Source organism: Odocoileus virginianus, chromosome 33, assembly GCF_023699985.2.
Source record: "Odocoileus virginianus isolate 20LAN1187 ecotype Illinois chromosome 33, Ovbor_1.2, whole genome shotgun sequence".
In the NCBI taxonomy this organism is placed as follows: Eukaryota; Metazoa; Chordata; class Mammalia; order Artiodactyla; family Cervidae; genus Odocoileus; species Odocoileus virginianus.
This window is the reverse complement of record NC_069706.1, coordinates 26,809,142-26,821,854: the sequence shown is the minus strand read 5'-3', so window position 1 is coordinate 26,821,854 and position 12,713 is coordinate 26,809,142. Positions and strand designations below refer to the sequence as shown.

The 12,713-nt window shown below is 42.2% G+C and overlaps 1 protein-coding gene across 5 annotated transcripts in view; it reads right to left on the bottom strand.

Annotated features, from left to right (window-relative positions):
• Positions 1–7,495, bottom strand: part of CRCP (CGRP receptor component) — a 41,285-nt gene extending 33,790 nt beyond the window's left edge. For 2 of the 5 annotated variants that reach the window (XM_070461266.1, XM_070461267.1), the window contains exon 1: positions 455–486. In XM_070461266.1, the coding sequence (XP_070317367.1) occupies positions 455–471 (17 nt within the window). In that variant the 5' untranslated portion in view covers positions 472–486. Of the gene's footprint in view, positions 1–454; positions 487–7,010; positions 7,072–7,357 lie in introns of those variants that run through there. The other 3 variants (XM_020873947.2, XM_020873917.2, XM_020873953.2) reach the window with 3 other exon arrangements.
• Between the last annotated feature and the right edge of the window lie 5,218 nt (positions 7,496–12,713).

The window sequence follows — 12,713 nt, the reverse complement described above, 5'->3', positions numbered from 1 at the left end:
TGTAAGACATCATTTCACTTTAATTCTCATTAAAAAGCCTGTGATGTAGGAGCTATTATGATTCCTTCCTTATGGATGATGAAACAGGTACAAAGATTAAAAACCATGCTCAAGGGCACACAGTTAAAAAAAAAAACTAACTGAAGTGGACAATAACTATGGGATTGTAAAAAATAAAACTGGATGGAAATCAGTAATACAGAATCAATTCACCAAGGAGTTTGTATTTGACATAATGTGCAACAAAATATTACTGCCTGTTCTTAAACTAGGAGATGGGCTGTAAGGTGAAAACAAGGACACAAAATTTCAAAAACACGGGCCAAATAGATGGGTGGTTTCCCCAGTCAATAAATAAAGCAAAACAAGCAAGAGGTTGACACAGCATTCAGTTGAGACCTCAGGTCATCACACAGCGCTGTCAGCACGGTAATTGAATCAGCACAAGGCTTACCAAAGGTTACCAGTCATTCAACGGAAAGCCAGGACTTCATCAAGCAGCTCTGCGCAAATGACCACAATGGCATTCATGTCACAAAGAATATATTTAAAAGGAACCTGACACAGGAAGGATAGTGCATAATTAGGGGCCATGACATGGTTTATTTAAAACTGGAAATGACAAATCAAGCCACTTGTCATCCTTGACTACTTAATCAGGAAGTCAGCCCAAGAGCCTTCCTATGATCTTGGCTTAAAATTGAATTACAACTCCCTATGTGCCATTCTGGGGTACCAAAACAGCCCTTCCTGGAACAGGGTAGAGAAGAATTACAAATGCCATTCTTCCTCAAGACCAGTGGACCCATCCCAGGTACCACCGTGACAAGTTCACGTCCAAGTCCCGGCCTCTCCTCGGTCATGCAGACTATTCCAGGCCCTGGGAAATCTGTCCTGGCTCTTCAAGTACTGCCCCGCTGCCCAAGTCCATGCTGTTAATGGAGAGAGAATCCTGAGAATATCTCCTGTCTTCTCTAGAGTCAATATACAAAGGACAGGTGCTCCCTTCCAGGTGTATTGTCATGAACCTGTGTTTTGGGGCCAGGAGAACAATGGATCTTTAAACAAATACTGCACCTTGCACTCTGGTGGGCACAGCTGATTCATCTACTGATATTTTATTAGGAAGACAGTAATAATTTTTTTTACCCAGCTAAATACTAATGGAATAAATGCAAAAAACTTCATTCCTTTATTCAATAAAATATTGGGCTTCCCTGGTGGTCCATGGTTAACTCTGCAATTCCACTGTAGGAGGCACAAGTTTGATCCCCACTCAGGGAAGTTTCACATGCCAATCGGTGTGGAAAAACAAAAAAACCCAATGAATATAGTGTCTGTTTTTATTAGGTCCTAAATGAATTGAGTGTATTGGGGAACTTTTTTTTAAATGCAGTTTTTATCCTGAAGAAGTTACTGTAACCACCACTAACCGGCAGCCTGCTGGGAACAGGATGTGGTGAGATTTGAGAGACATCTTAATCGTTACCTAATTTAACAGCACCAATGATGACGAGGTGATGCACTGAGAAGGAAACAGGTCTTAGAGCAATCCAGTCAAGAAGTGGTTAATTTAAGCCTAGTTAAGAGGATATAATCAGACAAATGCAACCTGAGGAAACTTCTTCAAATCCACTGGCCCAGATTCTTCAAATATCACTATCATTTGTCCTGATACCAACGTCACAAAAAGAGGCTAGGAAACTGTCTTAGAGTGAAAGAGGTTAAAGAACCCTGGCAACAAAGGCAATGTGTGATTCTTGACTGGATCCTAATCAATGTTTTCCTAAATCTAGCTAAAACATTATCAAGACAACTGGTGAAATTTTAATATAGATTGCCTTTTAGTAACAGTGGTTATATCAGCACTGAATTCCCCAGGTGTGACGATGGTATTGCACATACACAGGAAAATGCCTTTTAAGACTGATAACATGACACAGCTATAATTCTGAAATAGTTCAGTAGAGAGTGAGACAGAGTGAGAGTGAGTGTGTGTGTGTGTGTGTGTGTGTGTGTGTGTGTGTGTGTGTGTGTAGAAAATGCATGCATGCATACGTGGTGACTCTAGGTAAAGGACATACAGGTATTTGTAATGCTCTTTTTTGCTACTGCTACATGGGTTTAAAATTTCATGAGGTAAAAAGTTGATAAAAATGGAGATGTAAAACTAAAACACTCCAGAAGGTGTTTTTAAAAAAGACATCAGTATAACTTGTAATTAAGGACCCTCTCTTCCAATTTTTTTTCCCTTCATTCTCTATTGTAGGACTTAGAATAGCACTGATATTACTTATGTTTAAGCAAATATTCCAAGTGGATTTTAAAGACTGTGTGAATCTAGACTTACAGGACGGCAGTCACTTAAGCTTCTTAATGAATCAGCTGACTTGCTATTTGAAATTTAACCTGTAAAATCTGCTTAACTTGCTGAGTCAATTTAATGGACACAAACAACTACTCTGGAAAACCAAATACTGACTAAACAGAACAAAATGATCTATTGACAGACGTTCCTTAGAAGCACACACGCCCAAGTCCAAGCAAACAGTGCCCAGTAACTGTCACACACGCTCTTACGGACACAAGGACGAACGGAATTGCTCACATTCTTCCTATGTTTAACCTATGTCGCTGATTCAAATCCTGTTCTGAAAAACTAAACTCTGCTCCAAGAAAACTAAGCCGCCTTCAAAGTCAATGAACAAGTTAAAGCGTAGCATTCACTTGGGAGCTAGCAAACAAATTATCCTCTTTCCAGCCCTGTTACTGATCTGCTGTAGGACCTCTTAGCTAATGTCTTTAAACATCAGTATTTCCAGTTGAAAGATGAAAGAAATTCTGATACTCTTTCAAAAAGATGATACAAAAGAAAGTCCATTTTCCCTAACTCTGTATCTTAACTTCAAGAATACAAGGATGAATACAAAGTTTTCCAGGCATATAAATAACCCAGAGACATTAGACAAAGTCAGTCAAACAACAAATACCTTATGTAAACAAATACTTAATCTTGCTATGAATATTTGGTATCCTTTTATCTGATGTGATGGTGAAAAAGTTTTCATTTTTAAACTCTACCTTTCAACCAAATAAAGCATAAATATTCCTTAACCTTAAAAAACTTCTAGTATATATTATACATACCATTCACATACACTAGGTAGTTAGGGAAAAAAAGTAAAAACTCATGGGAGTCTTCCATCCATGCACCCTCACTGCAGGTCCTAGGACTGCCTGGTAGAGGTACAATACATTTGCCCTCTCAGAAACTCAGGGGTCTCCTGAAGATCCTGAGGACCACACTGTCAGAGATCACACCTCATACCGGAGACCAGGCAAGATCTGAAGTTAGGCTTCCAGACCATCCCATTCCAGGGGCCCTGCCACCCCCAAACCACATGCTACCTCAGAAAACCACATTTTCCCAAAACTGCTAGCCACAAAATTCTTGATTCATCAATGACTTCTTAGAAGTGGGCAGGTTACTAGAGGAGAAAAAATTCTTGACTGAAATCATTTCACTTAGGAAAATCGGAAAATCAATATGCTAAGCAATCAAGAAACTAGCTAATTAATTTATATTAATTTAACTTCTTCAACTAATGAAGTACTATTGTATTACTTCACTCAACAAGTACAGTTAGCCCTCTGTATCTGTGGATGTGAAACCCAGATACAAAACTAGTAAATACAGAAGGCCGACTATATTTACTGAAGGCCTACTGTGTGCCAGGTGCAGTGCTAAGTGCTAGCTGAACACACACTGGTCCCTGCCTTCATGGTACCCACACTCTCACGAGGAAGACAGAGTAAACATATCAAGTAAATAGTAAACAAATAATAATAAGCAAATATAAATATAAACAAATATAAATAATAAACAAAAATAAACAAATCAAGTAAACATACATCTATTATTGTAACTTGTAATTATTTAAGGGGAAAATAAACCAAGGTTCTATGAGAGACAAAAAGCAGGACTTATTTCAGAATTACCAAAAAGGAAAAACACTGAAAAAGGATACTCAACCTGAGATGTCAAAGAGGTAAGAAAAGGGCAGAACAGGAGGAAAAGTATACCAGGAAGAAGGAACAGCAATGCAAAGGCCCGGAGGCAGTAAAGGGCTTGGAGGGTTACCCGTTACTTGCCTACCAGTGCAAACTGTGTGTGTTCGGAGTAGGGTATGTGACAAGAGACCACGCTGGTGAGTGCGTGAGGTTAAACAGGGTCTTGTGGTCCTAGTAAGAAATGCAGATGTCCTGTAAGCACAACAGAAAAGCAGTGAAGGATTTTTACACAGAGAGTGATTTGATCTAATATTTTAATTCACTTTGGCTGCTGTGTGGAAACAGACTGGAGGGGACAGGGCAAGGGTGAAAACCAAAGGCTATTGTTTAATCTGAACCAGAGAAGACTGACAACAAAATGAGCAGTGGGGACAGTGAAAAGTTATTGCATTCAAAATTCATTCTGACATTGGAGAGGACAGGAATGACCGATGGGCTGGGTTGAGCGGTGAGGAAACAGGGCTCGATTTCTGGTCAAGGCAAGTGTATGGCTAAGAGAGAAGGGCTGGAAATATATTCTAGGGAATCATTTTCATACAGATGGGTAAAATGACCAAGGGAGAGAGTATGGAGAGAAAGGGTCCCAGGATTGAGCCCTAAAATGCTTCAACATTTAGGAGCCAAGCAAGGAAGGGGGCTCCAGGAAAGAAGACGGAGAAGTAGTCCTGGAGGCAGGAGGAAATCCAGGAGAGCATGTCACAAAGCCAAGAGTTTCTGTATCAATTACTGCTAAGGGATGGAGAGAAAGCTGAGGTCAGAAAATCAACTTCTGAGTTTGACAAGATAGGTAAATCTACGTAAGACCCACTTCTGCAGAGCAGTGAGGATGGAAACTCAAAGAATGATGGAAAGAAATAAAGAGTAAATGATACTTCTAAGAAGCTTTCTGGTGACAGGAAACAGAAAAGGAGCCACAGGCAGACAAGATGTGGGGACAGACAAGGGATTTTTTTCTACTCAGCAACTTTTACCTTTATTCATAAGCATACCAAGTGTTAATTTGGAAAACTCAGCAGTAGCCACAGAACTGGAAAAGGTCAGTTTTCATTCCAATCCCAAAGAAGGGCAATGCCAAAGAATGTTCAAACTACTGCACAATTACACTCATTTTACATGCTAGCAAAGTAATGCTCAAAATTCTCCAAGCTAGACTTCAACAGTACATGAACCCAGAACTCCCAGATGTTCAAGCTGGATTCAGAAAAGGCAGAAGGACCAGAGATCAAATTGCCAACATCCACTGGATCTAGAAAAGGCAAGAGAATTAAAAAAAACCATCTACTTCTGCTTCACTGACTATGCTAAAGCCTTTGTGTGGATTATAACAAACTGTGGAAAATTCTTAAAGAGATGGGAATACCAGACCACCTTACCCGCCTCCTGAGAAACCTGTATGCAGGTCAAGAAGCAACAGTTAGAACTGGACATGGAACAACAGACTGGTTCAAAATCGGGAAAGGAGTACGTCAAGGTTGTATATTGTCACCCTGCTTATTTAACTTTATGCAGAGTACATCCTGTGAAATGCCAGGCTGGATGAAGCACAAGCTGGAATCAAGATTGCTGGGAGAAATATCAATAACCTCAGATATGCAGACGCCACCCTTATGGCAGAAAGCAAAGAAGAACTGAAGAGTCTCTTGATGAAGCTGAAAGAGGAGAGTGAAAAAGCTGACTTAAAACTCAACATTCAAAAAACTAAGATCATGGCCTCTGGTCCCACCACTCCATGGCCATTTTTATGGCTCTTGATACAGGTGAGTCTTCAAAAGAACTGAATTAAGTTATATTATCATCAGAAGTGTATGAGAATTACTGCCCCTGCCCCCTGGTCTGGCCATACTTTTAGTACTTTTAAAAATGTGTATGTGTGAAATGAAGTCTCAGTGTCACTCACTCATAAATTACTCCAGGTCACCATCCAGCCCTTTTCACCTGTCCATGCCTGCCTTGGCTTCCCAAGTGAGTCACAGCAAGAGGACCAGGACTGCCTCCATCCATGGGCAGAGTTTAGTTAAGACAAGGGATCTTTTTTTAAGACAGATAAATTAAAACAAGTTTGTATGCTGACAGGAAATGCTTACTGAATAGGGAAAAACTGATAATGGGTTGGACTAGAGTAATATACTTGCATGTTTTTTCAAGTTTCATATTAAACCCCATTAGTGGATTGCAAAATCAATTTAGTGGGTTAAGATTCTATTTTAATAAAAGAGAAGACAGTATCAGAGTGTATGGTATTGTTTTAGGAAGTTTTCATTTACATATACCTACTGTGCCTTTTTTTTTAAGCCTGAAAAACACTAGTACATCTAAACATTAAACATGTGGCACAAAACAAAAAGGAAAATATAAGTATTAATCAGTGCCAAAGAACACACAATATGGGGATGACTTTAAGTTAATATAAAGGAAATCAACCCTGATTATTCACTGGAAGGACTGATGCTGAAGCTGACGCTCCAATATTTCGGCCACCTGATGTGAAGAGCCGACTCCTTCGAAAAGATCTTGATACTGAAAAAGACTGAAGGCAGAAGGGGACGACAGAGGAGGAAGTAGTAGGATAGCATCACTGACTCAAAGGACGAGTTTGAGCAAACGCCGGGAGATGGTGAAGGGCAGGGAAACCCGGCATGCGGCAGTCCATGGCACTGCAGCATCGGATACTTGTCAACCATGGAAAAATTCATTACACAAAAGGCGTAAAAACTACCATTTGCACGCGGAACAATGAGCAGACACGGAAAAGGCTATGCAGAGTTAAAATTGTTAGAATGGCTTTTACTCTCGAGACACAAACACACACACACACCCCTAAATACACACACACACCCCTAAACACACAAACTTCCCATCAAACTCGGAGAGCACTTCTTCTGACTAAGGCTTCCCCAGGAGCCCACGGCCCCTAAACAAAGCTCCCCCCCAGGATTTACCCATCTTTCCTCCTGGTACCTCCAGGCCGGACCGGGGGCTTTATACCTCAGTCCCGGTTCCGACACTGATCCTGGCTCCCCACGGTGACCCTTGCAACAAGAGTGAGTGGATGAGGAAGGGAACAGGCACTTAAAGGCAGCTGAGCCAACTGGCACGCGGCCCCGCGACCTGGGCACGCGGTGGGAGTGGGCGCGAAGGTCAGCGGGCCAGAGCGAGAGCCCCTTCCGGACCCGGCGCGCCGCGACGAGAGGTCGCCCAAGGCCCACGTCTCCCGGCTCCCAGGGCCGAGACGTCCCGAGCTGTGAGCGTCGGCCCAAAGCCGGCTACGCGCCCGCGAACCACTCACACTTCCATATCGCCTCCGCCTCTTCTCCTCGGGTCACCAGCACACGCCTAGCTTCCCGGCCGTCTCGCCGCGGCTCAGGGCTCCACGCCGAACGCCCGGGAGCCGGCTCCGCGCGCCGCGATGCACGCCGGGATCGCCGCGATGCACGCCGGGAGCCTGGAGGACTCCCGCGGGGCCGCGAGCTGGGCGGGCCCGTCTTAGCCGTTTGAACCCCTACGCTCTTCGCGTGGCTCGGAATCAGAATGTTAAGCGTTTGCAAGAACATTAAGCTCGCGTTTTCGTTGTCTAGGTTGTATAGAAGTAGTATTAACTTACTTTAGTAAGTTGCCAAAGACATAATCGGATTAGCAGGTCTTTCCGGCGTTAAAGACCCTTCGGATGGTAGCGATGGCGAGGGGCGAGGCGGCCCGGGGCTGCTGGAAACGCACTATTTCAGGACCTGGGTGCTGGGTTCGCGGTGTGTTCCGTTGTTTATGAAAATCCAGTGAGCTGCATGCATAGGTGCACTGTTCCGTTTGTGTGTTATACTTGAATAAAACATTCTAAAAGGCGGGGGGGAAAAGCAAACCTTAAAAACAAAACAAAACCAGACCTCAGCCTCCTTCCATTTCCCATTCATCGGAATTACTTAGCACGGAAGTGTAAAGAACCTTAATGAGAAGCACAGCCTCCGACCTTTCGGCCTTTCTAGGAATTTGCCGAAAGGGAATTATCAGATACTTGAAGAAAGATCAATGTGTAACGATAATGTTGCTGAGATAGAGCGTAAATACTCAGCAATGAGGAATTGATCAATCTTGTTTCACCCATACGGTATAATATATGTAACATGAGAAACCATGTAGCATAATTTATATGCTGGGGAAATGCTCAAGATAGGATTTTTAAAAGATGGAAAATGATGTGGTATGACTAGTAATTTAAGGAAAAATAAGCATGGGAAAAAAATATCTAAGAATATTGGCGCTAGAACCACCTAATCTAAGTTTTGTGCTCTTAAAAAAAGACAACAACAGAACCATCAGTGTCTGTTATCTTCTGGATTTTTGGTATGTTTGAAATATTCCTTTAAGACTGTTAGGAAATATGCCAAAAATGAGAATGACAGGTGTCCTTTGTTTTTTTAAGATGCTATCTTTTTAAATTTTATTCATTCATTCATTCATTCATTCGGCTTCTCTGGGTGTTTGTTGCGACATGCCGGATCTAGTTTCCAAACAAGGGATGAAACAAGAGCCCTCTGTACCGGGAACATGGAGTTTTAGCCACTGGACCACCAGGGAAGTGGGCGGTTGGTGTCTTTAGACAATGAGTCAATTGCTAATCTTTTCCCACTTTTTTATAGTTATAGCAATTATCATTTACTAAACATTCTCTTTGCAAGGTTCTTGATAAGTGCTTTGCTATTCCATGATTTTAACAGTTAACAGTGCAGGTTTTCCAAGCAACCTGATTCTACTTACCTCCATCACTTTCTTAAGGGTAACCTTGGGAGTTTACGTAACTTCTCCTAACCTTAAATCCCTAGTGTATAAATCATGGATCTGTTAGATATCTAAAGTGCCTAGCACATACTGAGTGCTCAACAAATAATAATTACGGTGACAGTACAGTCATGACACTCCATTATGTAGTTTCCTTTGTTATCCAAATTTTACTGCTGAGGAAACTGAACCAAGCTTGGAGAGATTATAATTTACCCAGAGTCACTCGTCTAGGCCTGTAGGGACTTAAACCCAGGCAAATCTGAACAAATACATGAAGGGTATTAAATTGCTAATGGTGATTAATGACTGGATAAATGCAACACACAGTATTGTTGCATACTGTGCAACAATGGAATATATGGAATATATACAATGGAATACTATTTAACAATAAAAAGGAATGGAGTACTTATACATGCTACAACATGGATGACCCTCAAATACATGCTAAGTGAAAGAAGCCAGACACAAAAGACAACATATTATATGATTCCATTTATATGATATGTCCAAGAAAAGGCAAAAAAAAAAAATCTTCAGAGAGGAAGTGGATTGGTAGTTACTGCTTAGGGTTGGGAGGGGGTAGAGGTGGTGATGGGAAGCTGATGAGTACTGAGTTTCTTTGGAGAGATACAAAAATGTCCTAAAATTAGATTGTGGTAATGGTTGCACATCCCTGTGAATTTACTAAAAAAACAATAAAGTGTACACTTTAAATAGGTGAATTGTAAGATATTTGGATTATATATCAATAAAGTTGTTAAAATGGTTTTTACTGGTATTTGCCTGTGACACCTGCATTGGAAGGGAAGTGAGGGGAATTTTTAACACTTAACTTTACACATTTGCAATTTTTAAAACGTTTTTCAATATACATGTTATTGTATTTTATTTTTTTACATGTTATTTTAAAACTACAAAATAGAAAAAAAATTTTTTTTGGCCAAGTCACATGGCTTGTGGAATCTTAGTTCCCTGACTGAAGATTGAACCCAGGGCCACAGCAGTGAAAGAACTGAGTCCTAACCACCGGACCACCAGGGAACTCCCTACAAAAGTATTTTTAAAACAATTAATTTACTTTAAAAATCAACAAATAAAATGTCAACCCACACCCAGATGGCCTAATTCATATGGAGAGTCCCTGTTGTGTTATTCACTCAACAAACATGTCCTGATGGCCCACTGGGTAGTGATTATACAAATATGAATGATACACACCTCCTGCCCTGGCTGGCTGCCAGCCTAGTTGGGAATGAGCTCTGGACATCAATAACTACAATACCCTGTGTTTAGACGCTATGGAACAGAGGAGGGGATGACTAATGAGGTGGAGAGGCGTCCCAAAGCCAGGGGTGTTTGAACTGGGAGCGGGGAAGAACACACAAGTCCAAGCCTTCAAGGATGGGCTTCCACAGAAGAGATGAGTGCCTCTGAGGGCCCCATGATAAGATGGCTAAACTTGTTTCTCCAACAGATGCTCCCCTAAGACTTTGGGGGCCATATGCAGCCAATCTATCCCATGGGGACAGCCAAGTAGTCACGAGAGAGGCCCAACCCCAAGGGAAGGCTGCCCAGAATGAGACTGCATGAAAAGGTAACCCAGGCAACATAGCCGAAATTCCTGCCTGGCCTGTCCCCACTCAGAGCCTCCCTGCAACTTTCCTAACTTGAGGCTGCCTATGTTCTCCCCCCCACCCCCCCACCAAAGCACATTATCCTAGAAAATAGTTTTTTTTTGTTTTTTCTTAACTAACTTTTTAGGCAGAGGTATTAAGTACTGGATATACAAAGGGCTAGAACATGAGCTAAGCTTCATGTATGTCCTCCAAGGAGAAATATCCTGTTGAACATTAAAGCGTTCAGGTTTAGAGCTCAGAAGAAAATCACAGATAGAGTTATTGAAGGTTTAAGTAGAAATTGAAGCCTTTAAAGTGAAGTTACCCAGGGAGAGTCTAGAATACTAAGATTTGCTAGATGCTTACAAGCTGCCAGAGAGCTGATCTGAGCCTTTCACAATTGTACACTCATCAAATCCTCACTAAATCTCCTTCAGGATGTGTACCAGGTGTTAGGTACATATCATTAGGTACATATGTAGGTGTTACCATACCAGGTATGGTGTTAGAATGGTCTCATTCACTTTTCTCAGGAATTTCTGAGAATTAAGCACTATGATCGGCCTGACTCACAGAGAGGACAGTGAAGCTCACAGAGTGGTCAGAAAGTGTCCGAGCCAGAATTCTCACTCTTCTCTGGTCAACTCCAACCCCGCCTGTCTCCTGCCAACATTAGGGATTTCTCCCTGTTCTACACTAAATTCTTCCAGACCCTTTTGCTGTACCAATGTGGACATTTCAGGGGAGAGAGATCAGACAAAGTTTTCACTCTCCCAAGGAAGGTAAATTCCATATAGCACTCAGTTCTCAGCTGAAAATGGGTATGATTCATTGTCTGAACAGTCCTGGGCTGCCAAGCTGGCAAAGAAAATGAACACAGATTTGCTTGGGGTCAAGGCTCCCCAGATGGATGCTGCCTGCACAGAACACAGGCTTTGTGGTCATACTCCTGAAGGTCATTCTCAGCTCTGCTACTTCCTAGCTGGGTGTTTTGTGACTCCCAGTCTCAGTATTCTCATCAGCAGAATGGGAATAATTATAGCATTGACCACAGAAGGTTGTTGTGAGGATCTAAGTACATAATCACTATAAAATATGTTCAGCATAGATAGAGCCTGGGACACAATTAGAAGTCAAGAAGTATTAGACAATCAGAAGTCAAGAAGTATTAGCTATCATTGTCATTTTGTTTGTTGTTCTATTTATATACTGGCAATGCCTCAGGCTATCTCCAAATTTCTTCCTTAACCTTTTCTTTCCTCAGGTGGTAGCCAGAGCTTTAGATTTCTGAAGATGCTCCAGAGACGTCATGATCTAAGAATGTTTCCTTTCCCTCCCAGTCTCCCTCTTTTCCTGGGAGCATACAGGAGCCCAGAGCTAGGCATCTGGATCAGTGGGGGTTCTTTCCAACACTGGCTCCAATATTGATGGATGAAAGAGAGTAGCAAGACAGGGAGGGAAGGGTTTTCCAGGCATAGGGAAGAGCATTTAGGAAACCTTGCAACAGCTTTATGCATTCTAGGAACTCCAAGTAATCCCACACTTTAGTAAGGGCTAAAAATCTTCAACCCATGAGGTATTCCAGCTATTGGTCCAAACCTTCTCAGTTGACTTTCAAGGCCGTTTACAAACTTGCCCCAACCTACTTCCCACTTCTCCCCATCCCCATCCTCAAGCCCCGACCCTTTGTTATAGCCACTCTAAGGGTTTCCCTTGGGACTTCCCTGGTGGTCTAACAGCTAAGACTCCATGCTCCCAATGCAGGGGGGCTGGGTTCGATCCCTGGTCAGGGAAGTAGATCCCACATGCTATGACTAAGACCTGGCACTGCCAAATAAATAAAAATATTTAAAAATAAATAAATAAATAAGGGTTTCCCTTTCTTTAAGTGTATCTTTCACTTTATGGCCTCTGGCCTCCCGAACTTTGCCCAGGCTGCCCATCCCCTAAAGGGAATGTTCTAACCCCTCCCCTTTTCGCTGAGCTAACGACTCAATGAACAGGAATTTGAGCAAACTCCGGGAGATAGTGGAGGCAGAGGAGTGCTGCAGTCCGGAGTGTTGCAGTCCATGGGGTCCCAGTCGGACTTCGCGACTGAACAACAAACTCTCATCTTCCAAGACCCAACTCAGAGGACATCTCCTCCAGAATGTAGAACTTCCAGAGCAGAAGTTTGAGGCCCCCTAATCCCTAGAACCCAGGCTATCATTTCTGTTGAATAATTAATCATGTCAAGGAAATCTTTCCTGA